General features: G+C 42.1%; 1 protein-coding gene across 1 annotated transcript; it reads left to right on the top strand.

Annotated features, from left to right (window-relative positions):
• The first annotated feature begins 487 nt into the window (after positions 1-487).
• LOC127795108 (nudix hydrolase 15, mitochondrial-like) lies at positions 488-26,587 on the top strand. The gene is made up of 4 exons (XM_052326563.1): positions 488-953; positions 2,697-2,839; positions 25,952-26,071; positions 26,178-26,587. Exons 1-4 carry the CDS (start codon positions 503-505, stop codon positions 26,400-26,402), a joined length of 939 nt encoding a protein of 312 aa, XP_052182523.1. The 5' UTR covers positions 488-502; the 3' UTR covers positions 26,403-26,587.
• Positions 26,588-27,852: the final 1,265 nt, after the last annotated feature.

Here is a 27,852-nt window from a genome sequence, read left to right as displayed (position 1 = left end):
CAAATGGTGGCGGGCCAGGCTGGCCCGCTAATCGGCCACAAAACACCCCCCCTCACCCTCGCCTCTCGCCCATGCCCTCACCCTCGTCTCGCCCTCTGTCTCGCCCTCGCCCTCGCCCGCGCTCGCGCCCCTCACTCTCGCCCTCGTCTCGCCCTCGCTAGCCCTCTGTCTCGCCCTCTCCCTCACCCTCGCCCGCGCCCTCGCCCTCTGTCTTGCCCTCGCCTTCGCTCGCCCGTTTGGCCCGCGAGCCTGTGTAGGGCCAGCAATCTGCTGGCCCGTTTTTAAGCGGGCTGATTTGGCCCAGCCCGGCCCGTTTGCCATCTCTACCATGCGGTGACAATAGATCAGTTTAATTATTTAAACTCGGTCTATTATCATTCTTTATAATGATTCTTCGTAATTGTAATGATTCTTTGTAATGATAAAGGCCTCAAATCAACAAATTAATAAAAAAAAAAAGTGAGAAAGAAGGATAAGAAGAAAAAAATCAGGACATTGGGGAATGTCATCTATCAAAGGCTTGCCCATCATCTTTCGCTACGTTAAGAAAGATGTTGGAGGCAAGATCGCCGTAGCAAGACGGATTTCGGTATTTAAGGCTTCGACCTTTACCTCATCGAACTCTCGACTGAAACCCATCATGGATTCAAATTCAAGCCCTTGCTTCGGAGGATCCGAGAGGCTTTCGGCCTTGGCTCAGCAGCTCCGCCTGTACAAACCGCCGCCGACGTCCGGCGACGCCGACGATGCAGAAGACGAGCAAAAATTGGAGGAGAGTGCAGGGAAGGTGGTTTCTCAGGTGGGTTTCCCGGAATCTGCAACACCAATTGCGGCCCAGCCCCAAAGATTCAGACCCAAGAGAGCCGCCGTTCTGATATGCCTTTTTGAAGGGGATGACGGCGAACTTCGTGTCATTCTCACGAAGCGCTCTTCCGGCCTCTCTACTCACTCAGGTATGTTTTCTTTGGAAAATTGGGGCGAAGGGCCAAGTGGGTTTTGCTCACTTTGGCAAATTGATGTGTTTTGTTCAATTTACCAGTTCGTTTGTTTGGGTGTTAATCTAGTGATGACGAGTGGAGTGGCATCTGTCTTGCATCCTTGCATCTTGAAATTCTTTAATAGACCTGTGTACTTCTTCTGAGAAATGAAGATCCTAAATTTTCCTTGATTCACCTTTATACATCAACACTCACCTTTATACATCAACACTCAAGGTCAGGGCACTCTCATTGTCTCTCCATATATAGATGACTTAATCTACGCAGAAGGCAACGAGAAGAGGATAGAAGAATTTAAGAAAGATACGTTAAAGACATTTGAGATGAGCAACCTTGGAATTTCACAAATGTGCATCAAGGAGGATTGAAGGAGTGATGAAGTTGGCGATGCTCATTCATCAATTCTCTAGAAGCCTTCGTCTAGAATCATCAATTAATACATGTTGGATTAATTCTCTATAAGGTTAGAGAAGATAAATCACAGCTACAAATTAAAGGCTATGGAAGAGGAAGAATTGATGATGTTAGTTAGACTTCCCTAATTTGATAAATAGTTAGTGGTCTCTCCATCTGGTACGAGTAGAAGTGCTAAATGCTAGTGCTCCAACTACTACAAAGATTCCTTTTTGTAAACCTTGTAATCTCAAATCCTAAACCCATCAATAAATAAATACTTTGGGAATACAATTCTTCATTCAAATTCTAACAAAAACTATTTCTTGGTTCAAGTCATTCTTAACTGTCATTTTCCTTGCAAAGAAAAAAGTAGTGGTGGCTAAGTGTGTTCTCATTGGAGGCTTTTAAAGCCTTCCCTCTTACAACAACAACAATATTGCAAGCCTTAATCCTACTAGGTGGGGCTTAGGATTTAGGGTTGGCTAAATAAATTCTAGCTCTTCAAGTATCTCTATTGTTGGCCATATCTTCTGTAAGACCACTATGCCCTACCCTTCACTCTTAGTGAAGGGTTTTTCAAGATAAAAAATGGCTGTTCCAAGTGAAGATTTTAAAAGCTTGCACTTTGAGTAAAGGGTTTCTTTACTGTGCAATTTTTAAAGAACAATAAAGTTTTCGTCCCTCATTTGAGGCTTTTCAAATATAAGATGGTTTTTCAAGGATTTTAATACATCAAATCTCCACATTCATTGACACTCATTGTCTTCTTCTAATGCCTCCGTTCTTGGTTGAGGTTTCACGTTCTGCAACAAGATGGAGGCTTGTTGCATTTGCACAAGCCTCAATTCCAGGGAGAAACTTTTAGAGCCTCTAGTTTAGGTGGTGCCATGGAGGCTTGTTCTCTCTATCGCTCTTCTCATTGTACCATTTAAATTTGTGCACTGTCTAAAGCTATGTATAAAGCTATACTCCATATTTCTTCATATATATATATATATATAAATATCATCAGGAGCTTCCGAGTATAGAAAAGTAATTTAGATGGAAGTTTTTGGAATCTTTAACTGAAGTGATCTGGAGTTTTACCTAGAATTATTTACCCACCTGCTCTTTCCTACAGGGGATTGGCAAAACCAAGCCCTAGATAAGGATTCGTGGTCTTCACCGATTTGATATTTCTTCAGAGTTTGCAATGTTGCGGACAAAACACCTTATTTGTCCCATATACTTTGCAGACTTTTGTTCATGACTTCTTTTTGTGTTGTATGTTGAGTTTTGGCTATTGGGTACTTTTGTGTGTAGGTGAAGTTGCACTGCCAGGAGGTAAAGCAGAGGAGGGAGATGCAGATGATGCAGACACAGCAACTAGGGAAGCAAAGGAGGAGATAGGATTGGACCCTTCTCTCTTGAATGTCGTGACTGTCCTTGAACCATTCTTGTCTAAGGTATCTTATGGCATCTCTCTTGTAAATTGCATTTCTACGATCTGTCTTTTTAGCTGAATGCTATTTGATTTGAGGAAATAGCAATGAGGTCGATTGTATTAGTGTAAAATATGAGTTTACAATGCCAGAAAATAACTGTTTCAAGAGAGTTCTAGTTTTTATCTTTATTTTCCCCTTGGAAGGTGTAGTAATCAACAAATGCATAATAGTCCTTGTGGTACACCCGTTTGAAATCCTGAGAAATTGAGAGTTGCTGAAAATCATGGTTATTCTTTTGTTAGGCTGTAAAATGATTGCAACACAACAGAGGTTTAACTATTGGCAACAACTTGAGGATGCATCAAGAGATAAACTTCTTGAATTGGAAGAAAAGCACAGTAGGTCCTGATATAATCTTTCAAACAGTGTTCTTTAAAGTTGTGATTTATGTGAATTGTTATTTTAAGAACACACTAATACTAGTTTAATTTGTGAGCTTGTGCTGCTCAGTTGAAACCACAGTTGCTTGGTTTGTAGGAACGCGTGGTAGGTGGAATGTGGTTGTTTGGGGGGGGGGGGGGGGGGGGGGGGAGGCTTTTACAGTTCACCAAAAGTGGAATGCCTCCAAAACATAATATGCACATTCAAAAACTATTTTTGAGAACATTTTGGGTCTTGTTTTTTTTTTTTTTTTGGGGAAATTGAGTTGTTTTTCTTATATTTTATTTCTAATTTCTCTTTCTTTATTTCCTCCTCCCTTTAGGCTTATCCCCTTTTTCCATAAAATAAATTTTATTTTTTTTCCATTATAATAACTTGTTATCTTGATGTTGTGTTTCCATATTGTACTTGTTGGTTTCACCATATCAACTAAGTGATGGAACACAACTATATCAATTATCTTCATTCACCACCATCTCATGAAACTTCTCCATGTGAAGATGGTGTTCAAACTTCATTTCATCATTACTCCGCCAGGGGATATTATCCACTGTCGGTCCCAAGCCTGGATAAAGGAGGAGGGTTGCGTTAGGTAGCTGACAGCCAGCGTAAAACTTAGTCGGATCCAAATATGAATTCTAGACAAACTATTTGTTGGGATGTAACCCACATAGAAGTCTAGAGTTCATGTAGCCAACCCCACATAGTGGGATAACGGCCGGATATGTTGTTGTTGTTGTAATAACTTGTTATCTTGGGAGCACTTAGAATTAGATTATTGTCATAATCCTAGGGTTTAGCCTAGGACTAGAATGGAAATTGGAAGGATCCGATTAATTTAAAGTCGAGAAGAGAATGTATAGAGAGAAGATTGAAGAAGAATGAGGGAGAAATTAGAAAGAATGGAGGGAGAATGACAGAAGAATGAGAGAGAGAGATTAGAGAGAAATCTTGGAAGAGAATTGAGAATTCAATATCAAAATCAGCATGCCTTTTATAGAAGAAGGACCAAGTTTATATAGCTTGAACTGTGGGTGCTGCCACAACATATCACACCCACTCTAACTAACTAATTTGTCCTATTCTAACACATGGACACCTGACAGATTCTGCCATAACAAACTAACCAACTGGAAATAAAATACAAACAAGAGAATGAAATACTAAGGCAATACAAGTAAGTAATACCCAAGTCGATACAAAACTTGGCCGCAAAATTATAGTCTCCCTAGTCTCGTGACAAACTATTGCAACCATATTACCATGATGCTCTTTTATTGTTCCTTGGGTCATGACAATTCCCTCCTCCTTGAGAGAGTTCTTGTCCCCAAGAACTTGCAGTAAGTAGCCATTGCTCTTCACTCAATTCCAGCCTTCTCTATCTGTTTCATTCCTCGTTCCCTCTTTCTCCCCCTAGGCCTCTTCTTCTTTGTTCTTAGGTTTCCAAGATCCATCCTAGACATAATTTGGCTTAGAACTTCAATAGAAGTAACTTGATAGACCTCAATGACTTCATGTTTAAATCTATGAGTGCTTGATGGAATAGCGGACTGAAACTGCAGAAGGTGCTTGTCCCTAAGCAAGTCCTTCACCTGAAAGAAATTTGAAAGAGGCAAAGGAAAGATGGATTCAATCTTGGATGGATCATTAGTTGACTTAATTTCTACTTGAAGGTGTGAATGTAGCTCCTTAATCTTCTTCCTTTCAACGTGACCACTCAAAATTGTCAATTCCAGCTGTTCAAAGACTCAGAAATCCAGACCCTTAATGTCCTCATATGGAGGTTCCCCAACAAACAAACCATCTGCCCCTGTTGGTAATTTAGCCACATCTTCTTTTTGTTCCTCGGAATATTTCCAAAGCTCACTCTCAACATTTTTCTCCTCCACTTCAGCAACACCTTTTTGCTCACCAAAATATTTCAGAAGCTCGCTCTCCACAGCTTCCTTCTCCAAGAATCCTCTGTTACAAAAATTCAATCCTGATGATTGCTTATTTGAATCAATCATCTTCTGGTGAGAACTTCCTAGCTGGTCATCAAAAACGTTTCTTCTTGGTTTCTCAAAGAATTCAGGAGGAAAACTGTAGTGATACTTCTTGGTCAGTATCCTTGCAAACTCCTGCAACTGCTCTCGTATCATACAACCAAATTCCTCGCACGTTTTGCTAACCCAAGGGTCTAATGACTATTCCCGTGCCTCTTGATTCAACCCAAACTCCTCATGATTTTTGTTGAATGAAAACGCAATATTCTTTTCCTGCAGTTGAGGTTCCAATCGTATCGTGTGTGCACTACTTCCCCTGGTCTCACGGGTAGGATAGCCCATTGAAAATGCAGCTTCCTTCTGCTGCAATTGAGACTCCATTGGTCTTATTCGTGCATTGCTCGTCATGGCTGAAATCTTGTGCTGCAATTGAGGCTCCCATGGTCTCGTGTGTGCATTGTCCGTTATGCTAGAAATCTCACGAGCAGGACAAGCCAACGGCCAATAAATAGGAGCTCTGTACATCCTCGAAGTTGCCTTTAGATTCCCAATACAACCAATAATCGATTGAAATGCACCCTCAAACAACCTGGACTGCTTGCTGTCAATTTCCGATCAACCTTGTTTCCTTCCGACTTAAATCTCAAACATGGAAAATCCACTGCTCGGTTCTTCAGCAATTTTCACCACACTTCTGCTTCTCTGTTTGCTTCTGTTACTCAATGGTTGAGGCTCACTGGCTTAGGAATGCAGTCAAAACTACACTCCCAGCTACTACGAGCTTTGCTGGAATTAGATACCAGAATTGCCGCACTTCTTAGCTGAGACCCCACAGAATTTAACTGTAGTAAGAGGAATTGGAGGCTGGGCAGTGGGCAAGATCTGTTGCTAAGGAGCAACAGCCAAGATCGCCTGGGTTTGCTTGCCTCAATCACACACAACGACTTGGATTCGGCTACTGGGACAACTGTAATTTACACACTGCTGGAATTGAAGGCTAAGGATGTTCACGGAATTGGCCGAGGGTCACTCACCTGTGGCGCCTTCCAAGTTCGACTGAGGGTGCTCGCTTGCTTGGAGATTAACACCTCCCAGCGTCTACCCACCTCCCAGATGTCCAAAGTCGCTGGAACACCTCTTGAATCTATTTCACCTTCCTTGTTCGTCTTCAAAATCCGATCGGAGCTGTTTGGTCTTGCTTACCCACAACACCAAGTTGCTTGCACCCCTAGCTTCGTTCGTGGACCTCGTTTAATGCCAAGAACACTACCGGCCTTGCTCGTCTCACCGTGCTAGACCCAATTGCGATTGCCCAGTTCTTGGTCAGAGGAATTCGGCTGGAATTCTCTGGGTCTGCCTCGTTTTCTTGCTCTAGAAAGAATCGCCCGCCACAATTCTACCTGGAGTCTTGCGGAATTTGGGTTGGGTTCTGATTGCTTCAAGCTCGCCCTTAAAAGTCGTCAGAAGCACCGTCGGAACGCTAGACCAAGTTGTTACCCAAGGTCGGACAACAATTTCTGGTCGTTGCTCCGCTTAACCTTCAAGACTCAAGCTAAGAATTACTGTCATGATCCTAGGGTTTAGCCTAGGACTAGAATGGAAATCGGAAGGATCCGATATCGTTGAAGTTAAGAACAGAATGTATTAGAGGGAAAATTGAAGAAGAATGGGGAAGAAATTAGAGAGAAAATGAGGGAGAGCAGAATAGAGAAATGAGAGGGAGATTTGAGAGAATTCTTAGAGAGAGAATGAGAGTTTTCAATTATCAATTCAAGCATATCACCTTTCTACAGCTAAGGCAATATATATAGCCTCACTTAGCTATCAAACAAAGCTCTCTAACCAACTAACTACAAGACAAAAAGGGAAAATAACAGAATAACAACACCCATGTGCTGTAACTGAATTACAAAAATACCCCATAACTGTAATTGTAACTCAATTACAGCTTTACCCCTATAATACCCAAGGTCGTGACAATTTCCCCCCCTTGAAATGTTTCTTGTCCCTAAGAAACTTATTACCACCTAGCCGTTACTTCTTTATCCAATGCCCATCTTCATGCAATGGTTTCTTCTTCGCTCTTCCTTCTTCTTATCTTGTTTTTCCCTTTTTTTTTGCCTTCTCTTTTTTTTCTCCTCAGCAGCAACAACATTATGTCTTGCTGCCACACTAATTTCAGCCATCCGCCTCTTCCTTAGTGTCGTTAAAATTGGTTCCAAATGTGTCGTCAGCCCTACAACCCCATCCTCCAACTCTTCTTGCTGCAATGTTACCTTTGCTTTGTCTTGTGTGCTCGTGCCAATGACATATATGTGAGATGTTCCAAGCAAGGTGTCCGGTGCAATCCTTTGTTCCTTCTCTTTAGGCTCCTTACTTTGCTGTTTCAAGAGATCAATGGCATCAGGAGTCTCAGCTCTAGTGGTAGTGCTTGAGAAGTTGCCAACTGATTGAGTGACATCCTCCACTTCCTCCTCCCCAATCTCTTCTTTCATGTACTCCTCAGTCCTCTCCACAGCCAAGACCAAGGGAGTTAGTTTAGACCCTTTCATATCTTCAATAGGGGCCTCCTCCAGTGGAAATTCTTTTACTTGCTGGTAGCTAGAGTACACCAAGGATTTAATTTCAAATTTACTTTCAACAAGGCTGTCCTCATTCGGCTGCTCCACTTTAAGGAATTTCTCCTTGTTAAAACTCCCGCGATAATCATCGAAATATTCAATAGGAAAGTTGTAATGATACTTTTTGATTAGTATCATTGCAAACTCCTGTAGCTTATCGCGGAACATCCGGCCAAATTCCTCTCATTGTTCATGAATCCCACTGCTTGTCCCTTTGGCTAGACTCATTCTCAAACTTCTTTCCCCATGTTTGATTCTTCCGGTTACACTGCTGCTTATCCTTGTTGCTGTCAACCGAAAATGCAGCCTTCTTTGGCTGCCATTGAAGCTCCATTCTAGCTAAAAAGGAAGCTTTCTTCTACTGCAATTGAAGGCTCATTTGCCCTATGTATGCACTGCCTCCCCTAGCTTCACGAGTAGGACAACTCGAAGGCCAGTAAACAGGAGCTTTGTACATCCTAAATCCCTCACTTCTCTTCAATAGACACCTTGAAGCTGATCCAAGAAGTGGCAAATTTCAGGCGTTGTTTTGCTTCAAATTCCAGCCTATTTTAGGAACAGAAGAAGTTGCCAGTTACAGCGACTTGATCGCCTCCTAGAGTCTCCTAAAGCATCTGACTCTCAGTAGAAAATCACAATAGGAATCACAGCAATTGAGGATCGCTAGATTTGTTGGGTAATCAATTGCCTCAAGGCCAATTAGCCAAGAATTCCTCTGTCGGAATCAAGGAGGTTTAATGCGCCTGCAAGTTCCGATCAACTGGAACTGCTCTAGGCGTCTCCGAAAGCACCGTCGAACACCACCGTCTCTGACTCTCTGCTGCCGCTGCTCGCAATTGCTTCAGATTCAACAATCGCTTGGCCTTGAATCCGCTTCAGTTTATGGCCAGTGATGCATCAAGCTTACTTCCCTTGGTTATGCTTTGAGTTGGCTTTCTAGAATGGTCGGAGTCTCCTTCCGATCAAGGAGGAAAGCACGGTTCACCAACACAGTTCAGAAGGCAACCCCAAACCGTAGCACACACAGTGCCTTCCGATCAAAGTGGCAACACTCGCAAAACTCTAGTCAGAATTCCAATTAAAACCGCCACACCTCAGTCGCACCTTTTCTTTCGGCCTCAGCTGTCCGCCTTCCTCTTCAAGACTCGAATAGGAGTGTCCAGAATTCCCAGGCAATAACCGCCTCACATCAACATCGGAAATCACTAGATCCTGCTTTCCCCTTCGATTCCAATTAATAGTTATCGAAATTATTGGCTGAGGGTCACTCACCTATTGCGCCTTCCAATTCAGAATTGAGGGTGCTCGCTTGCTTGGAGATTAACACCTCTCAGCGCCAGCTACTGCCTAATCATCGATCATTGAAAATGGCCGCGACACCCACTGCACCACCGTGAGGAACCCGCTGCACAATCACCAGGCCTACTATAATTAATTCGGCTGCAACACCCACTCCCTTGCCTGCTCAGACCGTGATAGCTTAGAACTCCTGCACCAGACGCGACCTCCTGGCCATTAGCGTTGACCTCTGGTCACCTCCTCTATCTCGGTCGGATATGAGAATCACTAGCCAGATACCGTCCTTCGACTCAACCACCAGAGTCTTAGTCGAAGTCACTCCTCCTTTAGATCCGAGCCGACACTCACCTCCTCGTGCATCGGAATCAGTTTCGAGATTCAAGGGACGTCTTCGTTTTCAAAAATCGGACAATAGTGTCTCTGATCTGCAGCCGCATCTAGAAGCAGTAGCCTCGACCCAATCGGAATTCGTCTGACTAGCTTCAATTGGAATCAAATCCATAGCCAAGGATTGACTGCTCTGCTTCGACTCTAGCTAGATTACCTCCAAATCGGATCGGACACTATTGAATTTTCGAACTCACAGCCGAGAACGACTGCTTTGATACCAATTTGTCATGATCCTAGGGTTTAGCCTAGGACTAGAATGGAAATCGGAAGGATCCGATACCGTTGAAGTTAAGAGCAGAATGTATTAGAGGGAAAATTGAAGAAGAATAGGGGAGAAATTAGAGAGAAAATGAGGGAGAGCAGAATAGAGAAATGAGAGGGAGATTTGAGAGAATTCTTAGAGAGAGAATGAGAGTTTTCAATTATCAATTCAAGCATATCCCCTTCCTACAACTGAGGCAATATATGTAGCCTCACTTAGCTATTAAAACAAAGCTCCCTAACCAACTAGCTACAAGATAAAAAGGGAAAATAATAGAATAACAACACCCATGTGCTGTAACCGAATTACAAAAATACCCCCTAACTGTAATTGTAACTCAATTACAACTTTACCCCTATAATACCCAAAGTCGTGACAATTACTTGTTCAAGTTTGCCGGAATCACCGCAATTCACCACCAACCTTTAACTGTCAGTACTTCACCCGGCCTATCTTGCTACCGATATCGTTGGAGAACTTCTAGGAATCACAACTAAGGAACGTGGCTCCGCGTTAGATCTTAACAACTTTGGAAAATGAAACCGAATTGTTTGAATTACTACTCGATTAATTCCACCGATAATCGAATCAAAATCACAGCCAAGGATTGACTGCTCTGATACCAATTTGTCATAATCCTAGGGTTTAGCCTAAGACTAGAATGAAAATCGGAAGGATTTGATTCATTTAAAGTTGAGAACAAAATGTATAGAGGGAAGATTGAAGAAGAATGGGGGAGAAATTAGAAAAAATGGAAGGAGAATGGCAGAAGAACGAGAGAGAGAGATTAGAGAGAAATCTTGGAAGAGAATTGAGAATTCAATATCAAAATCAGCATGCCTTTTACAGAAGAAGGACCAAGCTTATATAGCTTGAACCGTGGGTGCTGCCACAGCATATCACACCCACTCTAACTAACTAATTTGTCCTATTCTAACACATGGACACCTGACAGATTCTGCCATAACAAACTAACCAGCTGGAAATGAAATACAAACAAGAGAATGAAATACTAAAGCAATACAAGTAAGTAATACCCAAGTCGATACAAAACTTGGCCGCAAAATTATAGTCTCCCTAGTCTCGTGACAAACTATTGCAACCATATTACCATGACACTCTTTTATTGTTCATTGGGTCATGACAATTATTTACTTGGAACTCACTGCCTCACAAGTGCACACACTCACAGTTCGAACAACTACAGAGATCAAATCGAAATGCAAAAAAACAGAATGTAAATTGACAGAAATGTAAAGCAAACCACATAAAAACACAAAACCTTTATCCTGGTTCAGATTGCCCCTTAGGACAATCCTACATCCAGCCTCTAAAGCCTCTCGAGAGCAGCCTTCTTTGATTATCAAAATGATCAGTACAACCCTTCAAGATTACAAAGGACTATTCTAACTCACAGCCTTTTCTCTTTTCCTTTCTCGTGAGAATGAATAATGCATCGCTTATTCCTAGACCTCTGTCCTATTTATAGAAAAATAGGGCGTTAACTACTTGGAAACTTATAACTGGTATAAACATTTCCGGTTTTGACCCCCAAAGTTAATTCTATTTACAAGCTGGAAATCGCCTATCTATACCCCCTAAATTCCGATGCATCCTAACTGCCAATATACTGGATTTACTTGAGACAACACTCTTAACATAACTAAATATAATAAGTTACATATTTGATGTTATTCCACTAAATAATATTTACATTTTTTCCATTATAACGAATTGTAATGCCTGCCAAATATATGTCTAAATGTTGTATATTTACATTTTTGCCATTTCTTCCTGTTCTCCAATCTAGAACTGGAACACATCGGTGCATGGGAACTGGAACGTGGTTCTCGCCCCCAGAACCTGGTAACTAAGGTCAAAAACCTAATGGGGACTCATGTTATCTGCCTAATGTTTTGACTTGAAATGGCTATCAGATTGGACTGATGGTATGGGTAAATAGTCAGTGTGCTATCTTTTGAGCTGAATAAGTATTTGAAGGTTGTACCTAGCCAAAAAAAAAAAGTGTCTGAAGGTTGTAATCTCTATAATTGATAAAATGGTAGAGAGGAAACAGTGCATCTGTTTGTGACAAGAAATTCATATTAAATTGCTATAGAGGAATATTTCCAATAGTAGGAAATTTGTTATAACAAATCAATTGGTATCTTTAGGAATAAAAAATAAAATAAACAGGAAAAGAAAGAAGGCAGACAATTTGAAACTTCATTGATTTTTCTATATTTTTGATATTATGGATGCAATTAATAGCTATAAAGGAGATTTGTTACAAGAGAGAACCATTAAAGAGATAAGATAAAACTATCATCAGCTAAAGTAACAAAGATAAACTTGATCAACAAGAATAGTAACAATAAATAATTTGAATTAATTTGAGCTAACATTAACATCCACTTAATCAAATTTTTTCATGCTTGTCATGCTCAACATTGTCTTCAGCTTGGTAAAAGTTTTGAACTTCAAAGGCTTGGTGAGATGTTTGCAACTGAATGTCTTGCAATGTACTAACTCAACCTTATTTTTGTTAACTTGATCTCTACGAAATTGTTGCCCAGGGCTGTGTTATGAGTTGGGATGTTTTTCTAAGTTAGTTGCAGATGTTCAATTAAGATCTTCGTAGCATTTTGGACTCCAAATTGTTGTTTATAGCCTTTAGCTATCAAATCTGCTTTACATCTTTTTACTTCTCCACTTGGCTTGACTTAGTCTTGAACATTCCATTTATACATATTTTTTTTTTAGAATATCAATTGATTTCAAGTGTTGTTCTTCTCAATTGCCTTCATTCCTCCTTAGCTTTTGCGCATCTATCATTTTGAACACCTTCCACAAATTTAATTGGATCACAATTTGTAAACTTTGCATAATGAACACATTTTTCATTAATGTCAATGGCATTATCTAATATTGCCTAAAAAATCTCGTAATTGAGTGGATGATTGCCAATCTCTTTTGGTTTTTGTTGATCTTGGTTAGTTGATCAACAGTTTGAATTGCATTTCAGCAGTTTGTGTTGAACTTCCAGCCAGTTATTTATGACAACTGTTTGACTGGAATTTAGCCTCCACCCTCCCATTACGTGCATCTTTTTCATCCAAGATTACATCTCTGCTAACATTCAAGCTTCTTTGCAATGAAGTTATATGGTTTATAGTCCCAAATTGTCCTTGTACCAATAAATTCATATTTTTCAGCCTGTGTCTCTAAATTTTGTTCTTGTCTCTCTCTTGGAATATGAGCATATGTGATCACGTCAAACACTTTAAGTTGTTTGACACTTGGTTTGAAAGCGCTACAAGTTTCTTTAGGAGTGACATGACACTTTTCCTAGACTATCTGCTCAATAAATAAACAGGACATGGGGCAACTTTAATCGTCCTTGGAACATGCATTTTATCATGAGACTACAAAAAATTATTGGGATATCTTTTATCTTCAACATGCATTTTATCATGTCTCTGAATATTCTATTCATCCTTATAGCAACCACAATACATTGTTGCATGCAACGGATGGTAATATCTGCTGCCTATACGAAACTAAGCAAATTTAGTGGAAGTATATTTACCTTAGCATCATTTCTCAAAAACTTTGATTAAATAGCCATTCTATTTCTCTACAATGGCTTTAAATTCTTCAAAAACAGTAAGTACTTTAGATATTTTTAAAGCAATAAACTTGTATATTTTTCTACTGAAGTCATCAATAAAAGTTAAAAGGGTTTCCTCCAATTGACATAGTATTCATAGGGAACTCTTATGTTGAAAAGAGAACTCTTATGTTGTTTTCTAGGAATGGTACATTTACAAAATTGTTCAAGATGATTTATTATGGGCAAGGCTTTCACTGTACTATTTGAGCAAGCAACTTTAAGTTTTAAAAATTTAGATGCCTACATCTAATATTGCTATAGCTATGATTTATCTTTCATAATAGTAATAAAGTATTGCTAAACATCTTTCATTATATCAATTTAAATCGTATGATTTCTGTTAGGCCTCCGGTGCTGCGGACCTACCAAAGGCGTGACAAGAATCAAGGGGAGGATGGTGACACAGCTGGATGGCATAACAACCAGCATGTGCACCAAGGGTATAGTGGGAACTTGGTTGGTTTGTGTAACAAACCAGCATGTGCATAACCAAATGCGGTTATGGAGGGGGAATAACAACCTATAAATAGGGAATAAAAGAGAGAGAAAAGGGTGAGGAATTTTGAGTAGAATTGCATGAGAGACTTGGGCCTCTCGAATGCCCATTCTTGTTCTTTGTTTATAGTTTTTTCTTGTAATTTGGAGTTGAAATACTAGCAGTGATTTTCCTAATTCATTGGAATCCTATCTACTGTCTTGAATCCCATCATTTTTGGTATCAGAGCATCACTAATCCAAATGGTGAACCTGACTGATCGAGTGGGTGAATTGGAAGGGAGGATGGAAGGCATGCAAAGAGGTGTTGATGCCATAAGGGGAGAGGTTCAATTGGTGGAGAAGAGTGTAGCGAGCTTGCTGGAACAGTTTGCTTGGTTGAGAACGAGATGGGAAGAGCAGGAGAGGGAGAGGAAGAACAAGGAGAAGCTGGGAGGCTAGCCTCCGGAATTCGCTCAGGATTCTGAAGCGACACTTGAAATTGGGGTGTGGCGAGGGGAAGCAAGGGGTTTCGAGGGGGGTTGGCGTCCGGAGATCCGAGGCTGACGACTAGAGATGCCCTTTTTCAAAGGCGAAGACCCCGACGGCTGGATATTCCGAGCCGATAGATACTTTGCAGTGAATGGGCTGACTGACGAAGAGAAGATGGACACGACAACGTTGTGTTTCGAGGGTGTTGCACTCTCGTGGTTTCAATGGGAGCAGAAGCGACGAAGGGTTGGGAGCTGGAGGACTTCAAGTTCCTGATAAGGAACCGCTTCCGACCCACCCAAGAAGGCTCCATCGAAGAGCATTTTCTCGCCCTCCGGCAGAAAGGAACTATCAAGAAGTACCGCCAATGCTTCGAGGCATTGGCATCGCCCCTTGAAAACCTGTCGGAAGCCATGCTAGAGGGGAATTTCATCAATGGACTGCAACCTGATATCAAAGCCGAGTTGAGGGTGTTGAGGTTGAGGGGCTTAGAGCAGATGATGGACTTAGCCCAATGTATAGAAGAGAGGAATCGGGTGGTCCGAGGTGGTGTGGGTGGATTATGGTCGAACAAGGGACAGACCGTGCTGAACCCAGCTCTAACTTATCAGCGAAGGGGAATTCTACCACCCACCCAACAACCCCAAAAGCAAACGACGGTCAGTCCTCCTAATCCCTATTGACCACAAGTCATGGGAAGAGGGAACAACCCACATTTCAAGCGACTTAGCGAGGCTAAGTGGAAGGCAAATAGGGATAAGGGCCTATGCTTGAGGTGCGATGAGAAGTATACTATAGGCCATAAGTGCCGAAACAAGGAGCTTCAAGTGATGATGTACGATGAAGAGGTAGAAGAGGAGGTAGATGGGGGAGAAATGTTGGAAGAAATCACAGTCTGGGCAAAGTGGGGAGGTCATTGAGCTCTCCATGAATTTGGTAGTTGGATTAACCACACGACAAACTATGAAGCTCAAAGGAGACATAAAGGGGCAGCCGGTGGTGGTGCTCATTGACGGAGGAGCCACCCCCCAACTTCATTGCAAAAGATTTGGTGCAGCTGTTGGGCCTGCAGAGGACGGAAACAATAGGGTATGGGGTGATCATGGGGACCGGGGTGGCAGTACAAGGGGCAGGAATTTGCAAGGGGGTGAAGCTTACTCTCCAAAATTTACAAATTGTGGAAGATTTTCTGTCCCTGGAGTTGAATAGTTCTGATGTAATCCTTGGGATGAAGTGGCTAGTAGTAGTGGGGAAGATGAGAGTGGATTGGAAGGCTTTAACTATGAAGTTTCAGGTGGGGGATTGGCCGTGACCTTGCAAGGAGATCCTAGCTTGAGCAAAAACTTGGTATCCTTGAAGGCTATGATGAAGGTCTTTAAGGAGAATGGAGAAGGAATGCTGCTAGCAGCATAATTCAATGAAAGTCAGGTAGAGGTTCTTGCGTTCCTAAAGGAGGTGTTAGCTGAGTTTGAGGAGGTGTTCACAACACCGGAGGGGCTGCCTCCTTCCAGAAAAAAAGATCATGCAATCAACCTACTTCCAGGCACTATATCGGTCAGTGTGCGGCCCTATCATTACCCTTACCTACAGAAAAACGAGATTGAGAAAATGATAGGAGAGATGCTGGCCGTCGGGATTATACAACCTAGTTCCAACCCTTTTTCTAGTCTGGTCTTGCTTGTCAAGAAGAAGGATGGGGGGTGGTGTTTTTGTGTGGACTATAGGGCTTTGAATAAGGTGACCGTGCCTGACAAGTTTCCAATTCTAGTGATCGAGGAGCTGTTGGATGAGCTTCATGGGGCCACGGTTTTTTCCAAACTCAATCTTAAGTCTGGGTATTATCAAATTCGCGTTAATGCTGAGGATGTACCGAAGACCGTCTTCAGGACGCATGAAGGCCATTACGAGTTCCTCGTTATGCCGTTCAGATTGACGAATGCACTAGCCACGTTTCAATCACGGATGAACGACATTTTCAGGGAGCAATTGAGGCGTTTTGTGTTAGTATTTTTTGATGACATATTGGTTTTTAGTAGGGATTTTGAACAACATGCACAACATTTATGTTGTGTCTTGAAGGTGCTGACAGCCAACCATCTATTTGCAAGAAGTGTTTGTTTGGACGGCTGGAAATTGAATATTTGGGCCACATCATATCACAACAAGGGGTTTCAGCTGATTGTAGCAAGATATAAGCTATGATAGATTGGGCCATTCCTACCACGTTGAAGGAATTGCGAGGTTTTCTTGGGCTCACGGGATATTATAGGCGATTTGTTAAGGACTATGGCAGGCTGGCATGGCCTCTCACGAAGCGACTACAAAAGAACAATTTTTTCTGGGATGAGGCAGCCGAGCAAGCTTTCCAACGACTCAAGGCTGCCATGGTGTCGCTACCTGTTTTAGCTTTGCCGGATTTTGGCAAGCCATATATGGTTGAAACGGATGCATCAGGACAAGGTATGGGGGCAGTTTTAATGCAAGATCATAGACCTATTGCTTATTTCAGTCATGCTTTTAATCAGTTAGGGAGGAGGAAATAAGTTTATGAACGAGAATTGATGGCCATCGTGTTTGCGGTGCAAAAGTGGAGACATTACTTGTTGGGAAAGAAGTTTGTGGTTCGGACCGACCAAAAGAGCCTCAAATTTTTGATGGAGCAAAGGTTGGTGAGTCCAGAATGTCAGAAGTGGATGGTTAAATTAATGGGATTTCAATTCGAAATACAATATCGCCTGGATTGGAAAATAAGGTAGCAGATGGCCTGTCTCGCATTAGCCACTCTGCTGCCCTATTAGCCTTAACAGTCCCTAAGGTGCTCCACCTTGATCAATTGGCTCAGGAAGTAGAAAAAAATGAGAGGCTGCAAAGTGTTGTCAAGGATCTCCAGCTTGATCCTTCCTCCAGACCCAATTTCCAATTGGTGGACAGCCACCTCCTCTACAAGGGTCGGTTGTACCTACCAAGGGGATCTTCTCTCATTTCTCTGCTATTACATGAGGGATATGATGGAAGTGTGGGAGGACAATTGGGATTTTTGAAAACCTACAAGAGGATTGCAGCTAATGTGTATTGGTTGGGAATGAAGCGAGACATCCATCGGTATGTGAGTAATTGTGCTGTTTGCCAGCAAAACAAAGTGCTGGCCCTAAAGCCCAGAGGGCTCTTGCAGCCCCTTCCTATCCCAAATCAAATTTGGGATGACATTGCTATGGACTTCATTGAAGGCTTACCAAGGTCGGGCAAAATTGACTCTATTTTGGTGGTGGTGGATAGACTCAGTAAGTATGGGCATTTTATTGGGCTTAAGCATCCTTTTACAGCAGGAGAGGTAGCAGGGGTTTTCATCAAAGAAGTTGTGAGGCTTCATGGTTTACCATGATCCATTGTATCAGATAGGGACAAGATTTTCATGAGCAGATTTTGGGAGGAATTGTTTCGCCTCCAAGGCACCAAGCTCCACCGTAGCACAGCTTACCACCCACAAATGGATGGTCAAACGAAGGTGCTTAATAGGACCTTGGAAACATACCTTCGCTGTTTTGCTTCCTCTAAACCTAAGGCTTGGTACATGTGGCTGCCTTGGGCTGAACTATGGTATAACACTTCATACCACACAACCTCGAGAATGATCCCATTCCAGGCAGTGTATGGGCGAGAACCACCAGCAATATTGAGGGTTGAAAGGGGATCCACTCCTGTTTCGGTGGTTGAGCAACAGCTGGTCGAAAGAGATCACATTTTGGAGGAACTTAAGGCACAACTACTACGAGCCCAAGCGGTAATGAAGAAAGGGGTAGATATGAAAAGAAGAGAAGTGAAGTATAAGGTAGGGGACTTAGTTTGCATGAAACTAAGACCTTATCGTAGGAAAACTTTGGCTGGTCGTTCAAATGAAAAATTGGCTCCTAGATTCTATGGTCCATTTGTAATTGAAAATGAAATAGGGCCTGTAGCCTACAAGTTAACGCTGCCATCACACTGCAACATTCACCCTGTCTTCCATGTGTCCCAACTACGTGAAGCTAAGGGCGCATTGCAAGCCACTGTGGAGATTCCCAGTCAACTAAGTGCAGATTTGGAGATGCTGGTTGAGCCAGAGGCAGTGTTGGGAGTCCGACCAGGAACAGGAAGTAATTTATGTGGATTTGAGGTTCTAGTTCAATGGAAGGGGTTATTGCCGTTGGAAGCTACTCGGGAGCCCTATAGCATAATTCAACAGCAATTTCCCACTTTCCACCTTGAGGACAAGGTGAAAGTTGGGGAGGGGAGTAATGTTAGGCCTCCGGTGCTACGGACCTACCAAAGGCGTGGCAAGAATCAAGGGGAGGATGGTGACACAGTTGGATGGCGTAACAACCAGCATGTGCACCAAGGGTAGAGTGGGAACTTGGCTGGTTTGTGTAACAAACCAGCATGTGCATAACCAAATGCGGTTATGGAGGGGGAATAACAACTTATAAATAGGGAATAGAAGAGAGAGAAAAGGGTGAAGAATTTTGAGTAGAATTGCAGGAGAGACCTGGGCCTCTCGAATGCCCATTCTCGTTCTTTGTTTACATTTATTTCCTTGTAATTTGGAGTTAAAATACCAGCAGTGATTTTCCTAATTCATTGGAATCCCATCTACTGTCTTGAATCCCATCAATTTCATGTTAATGGAAATTTAAGAATGGTTGTATCTTTGAATTCAAAAACAGTAAATATAGTTATCTTTGAGTTATATTTACTCAGCAAAAAAAAAAAAGAAATGAAAAGGAATTACGTATTACATCCCTTTTCAAGCACGTGGCCCATTCTTAGCAGATTGCTTTTTATATTTAGTATATAAAACTTATTTGAAAAATACTAATGTTAATTGTTTTGCTAAACTAGAATTTTACCTTTTCCAATAACTGGTGCAATGCTGTAACTTGCAAACTTCACCTATGTTCATGTTGTCTCGGACTCTCATCCACTTTTACAAAAAACTCTCACTTGCTCCAAGTGTGATTGGTGCATTTAGTATCAAGGTACCAGATATTGCAGTTGGATTCTTCTTTATCTAAGAAGTGTGTGTTCTATACCATCGCATTCTTTTGAAAATCGAGCTAGTAGTTTTTCCTTTTAAATCTGCACTCAACTGCTTAATGACCGTAATAATTACATTTATCACTTCATGTTTTGCTTATCATATGTTCCCCTTCTTTGGCTTCCCCCATCTTGTCTGTGCTTTCTTTGAGATCGGTTGCTAGCCTCTAAGGTGCCTAATAACATCAATAATTATAGCGGTTATATCTTTGATTCCTCAATTGCAGTATCAATATGATCAAAACTTGAATGTTGAAGTTTACAGGTTTTTTGCCATTAAAGTAGATTGGCCATATTTTCTCCTATGATCCACGTTTAGTTGTTCAAGAATTGTACTCATGAGATGTATTTTACTATGGTTTCTTGTTTATTCTTTTTTTTTTCATTTCTAACTTCTTGAACATTTTTGTGAAAGTTTGTAGTTTCTCTCTCTACCTTAAACTTTTTTTTTTTGCCTAGATGTCTAATACATTTTTTTTTTGAAGATGTCCCATACTTTCTTGGTTGCAGTAGCACTTGCAATCTTCTTAAAAATACCATCATTCACTTCTTCTTGTAATACAACACTTCTTTATCATTATTCTTCACTTCTTTGTATGCTTACTGCTGACTGTAAGTTGGATGATGTTTTATGGTTGGAACACCATGCCCTTTTCAACACTTATCAGTATGCTTAGCTTGACGGGGATGCTTAGGCCTAGAGAGGATAAGTTTTCCATGACACTGACCCACATCGGTAATTTATTAGAGAAGCCATGTTATATTACTTTGGTCTTTTTAGCTTGATAGTTAACTTCATCTAGCCTTTTAATTGAAAATCCTAGTTACAATTAATCCTCCTTTTCTATTTTGGGTGTAACTCTGTACTGTTGGCTGAAGTAATGAGGTGATGTTTATGTTCATGTCGATTCATGCAGCCTGTTTTCCATGCCAAGATTATTAACAGAATCTTCCAGTTCACATAGCACCACACTGGGCCTGATTATGATACAACTAATTAGCTACTATGAATTTTGTTAGGACTCCCATTAGTCTCACCTATCAAAGGCGTAAAAGGAAAGGAGCACTAAGGGTAGCCAAAAAAATTGGGTCAAGGGGCAAAAGAGTCAGAAGTTGGTTAGAGGAGAATATTATTTCACGTGGCTGAAACAAAATGGGAGAGAGAGATATAAAAGGGGAGGGTGGAGGAGAGAGAGGCAACTGGAAAATTGTTGAAGAATCCGTTGGAGAGTGAGGCCCTCTCGAATAGGCTTGATTCTTTTGTTTTGTTTTCTTTTCTTGCTATTGCTATTTTCCATTGTTGTAAGCTACTGAATTTGGGTAGTTCTTACTGTAAGAGCTGAATTCAATCAATCGAGGAAGGTTCTATCAATCTGGTATCAGAGCAGTGAACCATGGGGGTGACCGTCTCGGAGAGAGTGGGAGATCTGGAGGGAAGAATAGAGAATTATCAACAGCAAATTGAAGGGAAAATGGAGGGACTACAGATGGGATTAGAGTCCATGAAAAAAGAATTCCAAAGGGTGCAGAACATCGAGAACAACATGGCGACGATGATGGAACAATTTGGCTTGCTGATGGAGAGATGGGAAGATCAGGAGAAAGGGAGGAAGGGGAAACAATCGGGCGAGCACATACCGGTGGGTTCGACACTCATTGGGGAGGCCACGCCGGAGTTGGGAAATCGGCATAGGGAAGTTGGCGGTGAGTTCGATCCATATGGGAGGTCTGATGGAAGGGTCTGACGCCTGGAGATGCTCGTGTTTGAGGGTGACGACCTAGATGGTTGGGTGTTTCGAGCTGAGCGGTACTTCTCCGTGAATCAACTATCGGATGCAGAGAAGTTGGACTTCGCTGCCCTTTGCTTTGAAGGAGTAGCTCTTGCTTGGTTCCAGTGGGAACAACGAAGGCAATGGGTGAGGAGCTGGGAAGAGCTTAAGGCGATGATTAGAAATCGATTTAGGCCCACACAGGAAGGCACGGTGGAGGAATGGTTCCTGGTGCTTCGGCAGTGGGGGTTCGTCAAGGACTACCGGCTCCGCTTCAAGACCTTGGCTGCTCCTCTTGAGAACATGCCAGAGGCGTTGCTGGAAGACCATTTTATAAATGGGTTGAAGGTTGACCTAAGGGCGGAGATGAGGGTCTTGAGGCCAATTGGGCTGGAGGAGATGATGGACCTAACCCAACGAATTGAGAAAAGGAATCTGGTGGTGCGAGGGGGCCATTCCAGTCTAGGTGCGAATCGGTCACAGGCTCCTGCAACTCCAGCCGCCAACCATCAACGAGTGCTGCTCTCTCCTTCCTTGGTGGTGTCACCCCAATTGACTACCACCTTCCCCGGCTCTTCTCACCAGCCTCTTAATACCGGTAAGTGGAACAATTCCTCATTTAAACGGTTAAACGAGAGTGAACTATAAGCTAAACGAGCTAAGGGGTTGTGTTTTTGTTGTGACGAGAAATATATGATTGGGCACAAATGTAAGAACAAGGAGCTGCAGGTGATGGTAATTCAAGAGGGGGAAGAGGAAGATATAGGTGGAGCTGAAACATGGGAGAATTCAAGGGAGGAAGGTGAAGTCGTCAAAACAGGGGAAGTAGTGGAGCTATCCATCAACTCGATAGTGGGTTTAACCCCTTCCCATAACTTTATAGCGTCAGAATTGGTGTAGAAACTGGGACTGGTCAGGTCGCAAACGAGAGGATATGGTGTGATCATGGGGTCAGGCATGGCTGTTCAGGGGGTTGGAGTGTGTAGAGGGGTAGCCTTAACGTTGCAAAATGTGGAAGTAGTGGAAAATTTCCTGCCCTTGGAGCTGGGGAGCTTGGACGTAATCCTTGGAATGAAGTGGTTGGCCACTCTCGGGGAAACACAAGTGGAATGGGGCTTGTTAGTCATGAAGTTTAGAGCAAGGGGGACTACCATCACACTATATGGGGATCCTAGCCTTAGCAAAACTTCGGTAACATTGAAGTCAATGATAAGGGCGTTTAGAGATAGTGGCGAAGGGGTGCTGTTGGAGTTGGGGAGTTTAACTGCCCAAGAGAAAGATGCTGGCTCGGCAGTCCCTGGAAGCTTGCAGGAGCTTTTGGCAGAATTCAGGCATGTTTTTGAGGAGCCGTGTGGGCTTCCCCCACACCGGAGGCAGGATCACATGATTACCTTGCAATCGGGGGTGTCACCAGTGAATGTGCACCCCTACCAGTACCCCCACCTTCAGAAAAACGAGATTGAAAGGCTGGTTTGAGAAATGTTGGCAGCTGGTCTTATTCGGCCGAGTGTGAGTCCGTTTTCTAGCTCGGTGTTGCTGGTCAAGAAGAAGGATGGTGGCTGGAGATTTTGTGTGGACTGCAGAGTTTTAAACAAGGTATCCATTCCCGATAAATTTCCAATTCCAGTTATTGAAGAACTTTTGGATGAGTTGAATGGGGCTACTATTTTTTCCAAGTTGGATTTGAAATCGGGGTATCATCAGATCCGAGTAGCACCTAATGACGTTCCTAAGACTGCATTCCGCACACATGAGGGGCATTATGAATTTTTGGTTATGCCGTTTGGGCTAACAAATGCCCCCGCGACGTTCCAATCTTTGATGAACGAGGTCTTTAAGGAGCATTTGAGGAGCTTCGTGTTAGTATTTTTTGACGACATTCTGATTTACAGTAAGGATATGGTTGAACATAAGAAACATTTGAGATGTGTGTTGGGGCTCCTAACAGTCCACTGGTTGTACGCCAATGCAAAGAAATGTTAGTTTGGGCAGCGGGAGATTGAGTATTTGGGGCAAATCATTTCTCAAGACAGGGTGGCTGCGGATAGCTCTAAGGTTAAGGGGGTGATGGAATGACCTAGCCCCAAATCCTTACGTGAACTTCGAGGATTCTTGGGTCTTACGGGGTATTATCGGAGGTTTGTGAAGGCTTACGGGAGGATGGCACAGCCATTGACAGACCGCCTCCGGAAGGGTAATTTTTTTTGGGATGAAGTGGCGGAGCAGACTTTTCAATCCCTCAAACGGGCAAATGACCAATCTGCTCATGTTGGCGTTGCCGGATTTTTCGAGGGAATTCATTGTTGAAACTGATGCATCAGGGTAGGGATTAGGGGCAGTGTTGATGCAGCAGCAGCGACCAATTGCTTTTTTCAGCCATTCCTTAAGCCCCACGGGTCGAGTGAGATCGGTGTATGAGCAGGAATTGATGGCAATAGTATTTGTAGTGAGGAAATAATGACTTTACCTACTTGGGTGTAAGTTTGTTATTAGAACAAATTAGTGCAGTCTTAAATTTCTTATGGAGCAGTGGATGGTTAGCCCGGAGTGTCAAAAATGGGTCATGAAGCTGATGGGGTACGACTTTGAAATTCAATATCGTTTGAGATTGGAGAATCGGGCAATCGATGCTCTCTCACGCCTCCCTTCTTCAGCCACTTTGATGGCACTTTCCATTCCCCAAATAGTGCAGCTAGACGAACTCAAAGAGGAGGTGAAAGAAGATGCTACACTCCAACAGATTGTTAGAGAGCTACAGGAAAATCCTTCCAGCAGAACCAACTATGCATTGGTGGATGGCCATTTACTATTCAAGAGCAGGCTATATCTTCCTAAAGGGTCGGGATTAATTCCGTTAATGCTGAAGGAAGGCCATGATGGACTGGTTGGGGGTCATTCAGGCTTCCTCAAGACTTATAAGAGGGTAGCCGCCAATGTGTATTGGGTGGGAATGAAGAGAGATATTCAGCGATATGTTCAGCAATGTCAAGTGTGCCAGCAAAATAAATATGAGGCTCTTGTCACCTGGTGGACTGTTGTAGCCACTTCCGATTCCTAGTTGAGTTTGGGAAGATGTGTCCATGGATTTCGTCGAAGGGTTACCTAAGTCAGCTGGGATGGATACTATCTTGGTAGTTGTGGACTGCCTAAGTAAGTACGGGCACTTTATTGCCTTGCAACACCCTTTTACAGTAGCTAACGTTGCTAGAATTTTTGTGAAGGAGATAGTCCGATTGCATGGGGTTCCAAGTTCTATAGTTTCCGATAGAGATAAAATTTTCGTTAGCCATTTTTGGGAGGAGTTATTCAGGTTGCAAGGTACTACATTGAGAAGAAGCACAGCCTACCACCCGCAGTCCGATGGCCAAACGAAGGTCCTCAATCATACGTTGGAGACATACCTTCGATGCTTTTCCTCCTCTAAGCCCAAGGCATGGTGTAGCTGGCTGCCATGGGCAGAATATTAGTATAACACTTCTTTCCATGTCTCCTCTAAATTGACTCAATTCCAGATAGTTTATGGGCGTGAACGTCCCCTTCTGTTGAGGTTCGAGAAAGGCACCACAGCTATTTCGATGATTGAACAGCAATTGTTGGAACGACACTCTGTTTTGGAAGAGCTGCAGTCCCAACTGTTGCGGGCACAAGTGAGGATGAAGGAGACAACAGATAAAAAGAGGAGGGATGTGGAATTCAAGGTGAGTGACCTGGTTTATGTTAAAATTCGTCCTTGCCGGTAGAAGACTTTGGCTACTCGAATGAATGAGAAGTTGTCACCTAAGTTTTACGGGCCCTACGTAGTAGAGAAAAGGATCGGGAAGGTGGCCTACAAGCTGTCCTTACCACCTTCTTGTGCAATCCATCCGATATTCCATGTCTTCAGCTTTGCAAAGTGGAGGGAGCAGTGCGGGAAATAACTGAAATTCCCGACCAGCTCACAGCTGAGTGGGAATTGTTGGTACAACCAGAATTTTTGTTGGGTGTATGGCCGGGCCGGGGAAAAAATCTATAGAGCCTAGAGGTTCTGATACAATGGAAGGGATTGCCACCCCTAGAGGCCACTTGGGAACCCTATCAGCAGATCCTGCATCAATTTCCAAAATTCTACCTTGAGGACAAGGTGAAACTTGTGGGCGGGAGTATTGTTAGGACTCCCATTAGTCTCACCTATCAAAGGTGTAAAAGGAGATGAGCAATAAGGGCAGCCAAGAAAATTGGGTCAGGGGCAAAAGAGTCAGAAGTTGGTTAGAGGAGAATATTATTTCACGTGGCTGAAACGGAATGAGAGAGAGAGATATAAGGGAGGGTGGAGGAGAGAGAGGCAGCTGGAAAATTGTTGAAGAATCCGTTGGAGAGTGAGGCCCTCTCAAATAGGTCTGATTCTTTTGTTTTCTTTTCTTGCTATTGCTATTTTCCATTGTTGTAAGTTACTGAATTTGGCTAGTTCTTACTGTAAGAGCTGAATTCAATCAAACGAGGAAGGTTCTATCAAATTTATGAAATAAAGGGCTTCATTTTTCAGCATCAGTTTCTTAAGGCGTTTATGTGCTGTTCGCCTAATGACTATGAATCGTGTTGTTTGAATACCCTTATGTGATACTCGATCTGTAGGTTGTGTATATATATATATATTGATCCATTACACTACTCCATGCAGCATCTCCTCAGAGTGATTCCCGTTGTTGGCATATTATCCAACAGAAAAGCGTTTACTCCTACTCCAAATGCTGACGAAGTGGAAGCAGTATTTGACGCACCCTTGGAAATGTTTCTAAAGGTTCTGCATCTTACTGCTGCTTTTTTTTTTTTTCTTTCTTCCTCCGATTGCCAAATTAATAGACCTGTTGATAAATACGAAAGGCTGATTCGATGTTTTGGCTCAGCAAGAAAACCGGACATCAGAGGAGCGCGAGTGGATGGGCGATAAGTATCTGGTTCATCGGTTTAACTATGAGAAAGATGGTAAGAAGTTTCTGATATGGGGCTTAACTGCTGGGATTTTGATTAGGGCTGCTTCAGTTATTTACCAAAGACCGCCTGCTTTTCTCGAGCAAAACCCTAAATTCAAGGTCCCCAGACTTCTGAACAAGGACACTGTAATGCCTTAAAATTAACTATAATTTGTTAGTCCCTCTGTGTGTTGATAAATGAACATGTTTGCTTCAGGTGACTTGGGCTTTCGAGGCTCTTTCCATAACTCGAATCTGCAATGTTGTAAACAAAAGAACAACTATCAAGGCTTGCCCTCACTGACACTTACAAGAATAAATTTTGAAGCATTAATTGTAGACAATCTTAAATGCAAATTTATGCCAAACTAATTTGGTTTAATTAATTTTGAAGGTTGAATGGTTGATGCAAGTGTTTAAGTGCTTGCTCACTTAGCTAAAAATGATAAAATAAAATGAAATAAAAATCAATCTCTGTCAGCTAAAACGTGTTAACAAAATGTTTGAAATTGATTTAGATTAAATTGAGATATAAGACTTCTAATTATAAAAATAGGAGACTTTGTATCAGTGAAATCAAATATCGTTCTTGGTTAATTTTTTTTGTCTCGTGAACTAAAAAATCACACTTTCAATTGACATTTTTATATAGATTTTATGTGACGATTGGCCATTTTTACAAGTGGGTTTTTCTTAAGATCACAATCGAAAATGCAATAGCGACAAAGGGCTAACAATGAAAGGGTTGGAATTGTTTTGAAACCATAAAGAAACTATCACGGAAGCCAGTATTCTATTGAAGAGAAGAAGACAAAGTTAATTGGGAGTAGGAGGGATGCAAAAAGAAGCCAAAGTAAGTGTGGCCACTTCAAGGCCCCAGAGACAGGGGGGACGATTTAGAGGGATATCACAAAGTATGGTTTTTAGGCTTGTAATTACTTTCTTTAAGACCTACTCTCTTTGAAGAGTTGTTACTTTTATAACAGTTATCAAATTAACTACGTTAATTGATTATTAATTAATTAGTTCATTGTCATTAATACCCTTTCGTTAATAGAGGCTATCATTCAAAAAGTATTAGAAGCATTGATATCTTTCTATTGATGGACGAATTAGAAAAAGTATTGAAAACTTTTTATTAATTTTAAAAATGCTCTAACAACATGCATATTGCCAAAACATTACATGACAAAGCACTTATTAGCGTATATATTGAGGACAAACAAGTTTAGTAAGATTAGCACTAATATAATTCAAAACTTGTGGGTGTTTGGCTTTCTTATGATTAGCAAATGGGATGTGAAAAATACAAGAAGCGAAGATGCAGAAAGATAAGACAAACTTCAGATTGTGCTGTGTGAGGATTCTTTCAACCGCTTCAATTATTTTAAGGAACATTGACTCGAATTTGTGCCTATATATGCCTCATTCCTAGTCTTCAATTTCCATAGTCAAAGAGCATTTCTTAAACCATAAGGTGATGAAAATGGCCAGCTTGAGATTCTGGGTGTGGACGTTCCTGGCCTTGCTTCTGTTCCCAGTGCACGAAACTCGCCCTCTTACTCCCCGCTTAAACGGGAAGAACCTGACTGCTTCATTTGAAGCCATG

This window comes from Diospyros lotus, chromosome 2 (genome assembly GCF_014633365.1).
Source record: "Diospyros lotus cultivar Yz01 chromosome 2, ASM1463336v1, whole genome shotgun sequence".
NCBI lineage: Eukaryota > Viridiplantae > Streptophyta > Magnoliopsida > Ericales > Ebenaceae > Diospyros > Diospyros lotus.
Note: the sequence above shows the minus strand (reverse complement) of the source record. Positions and strands in the feature narration are given on the sequence as shown.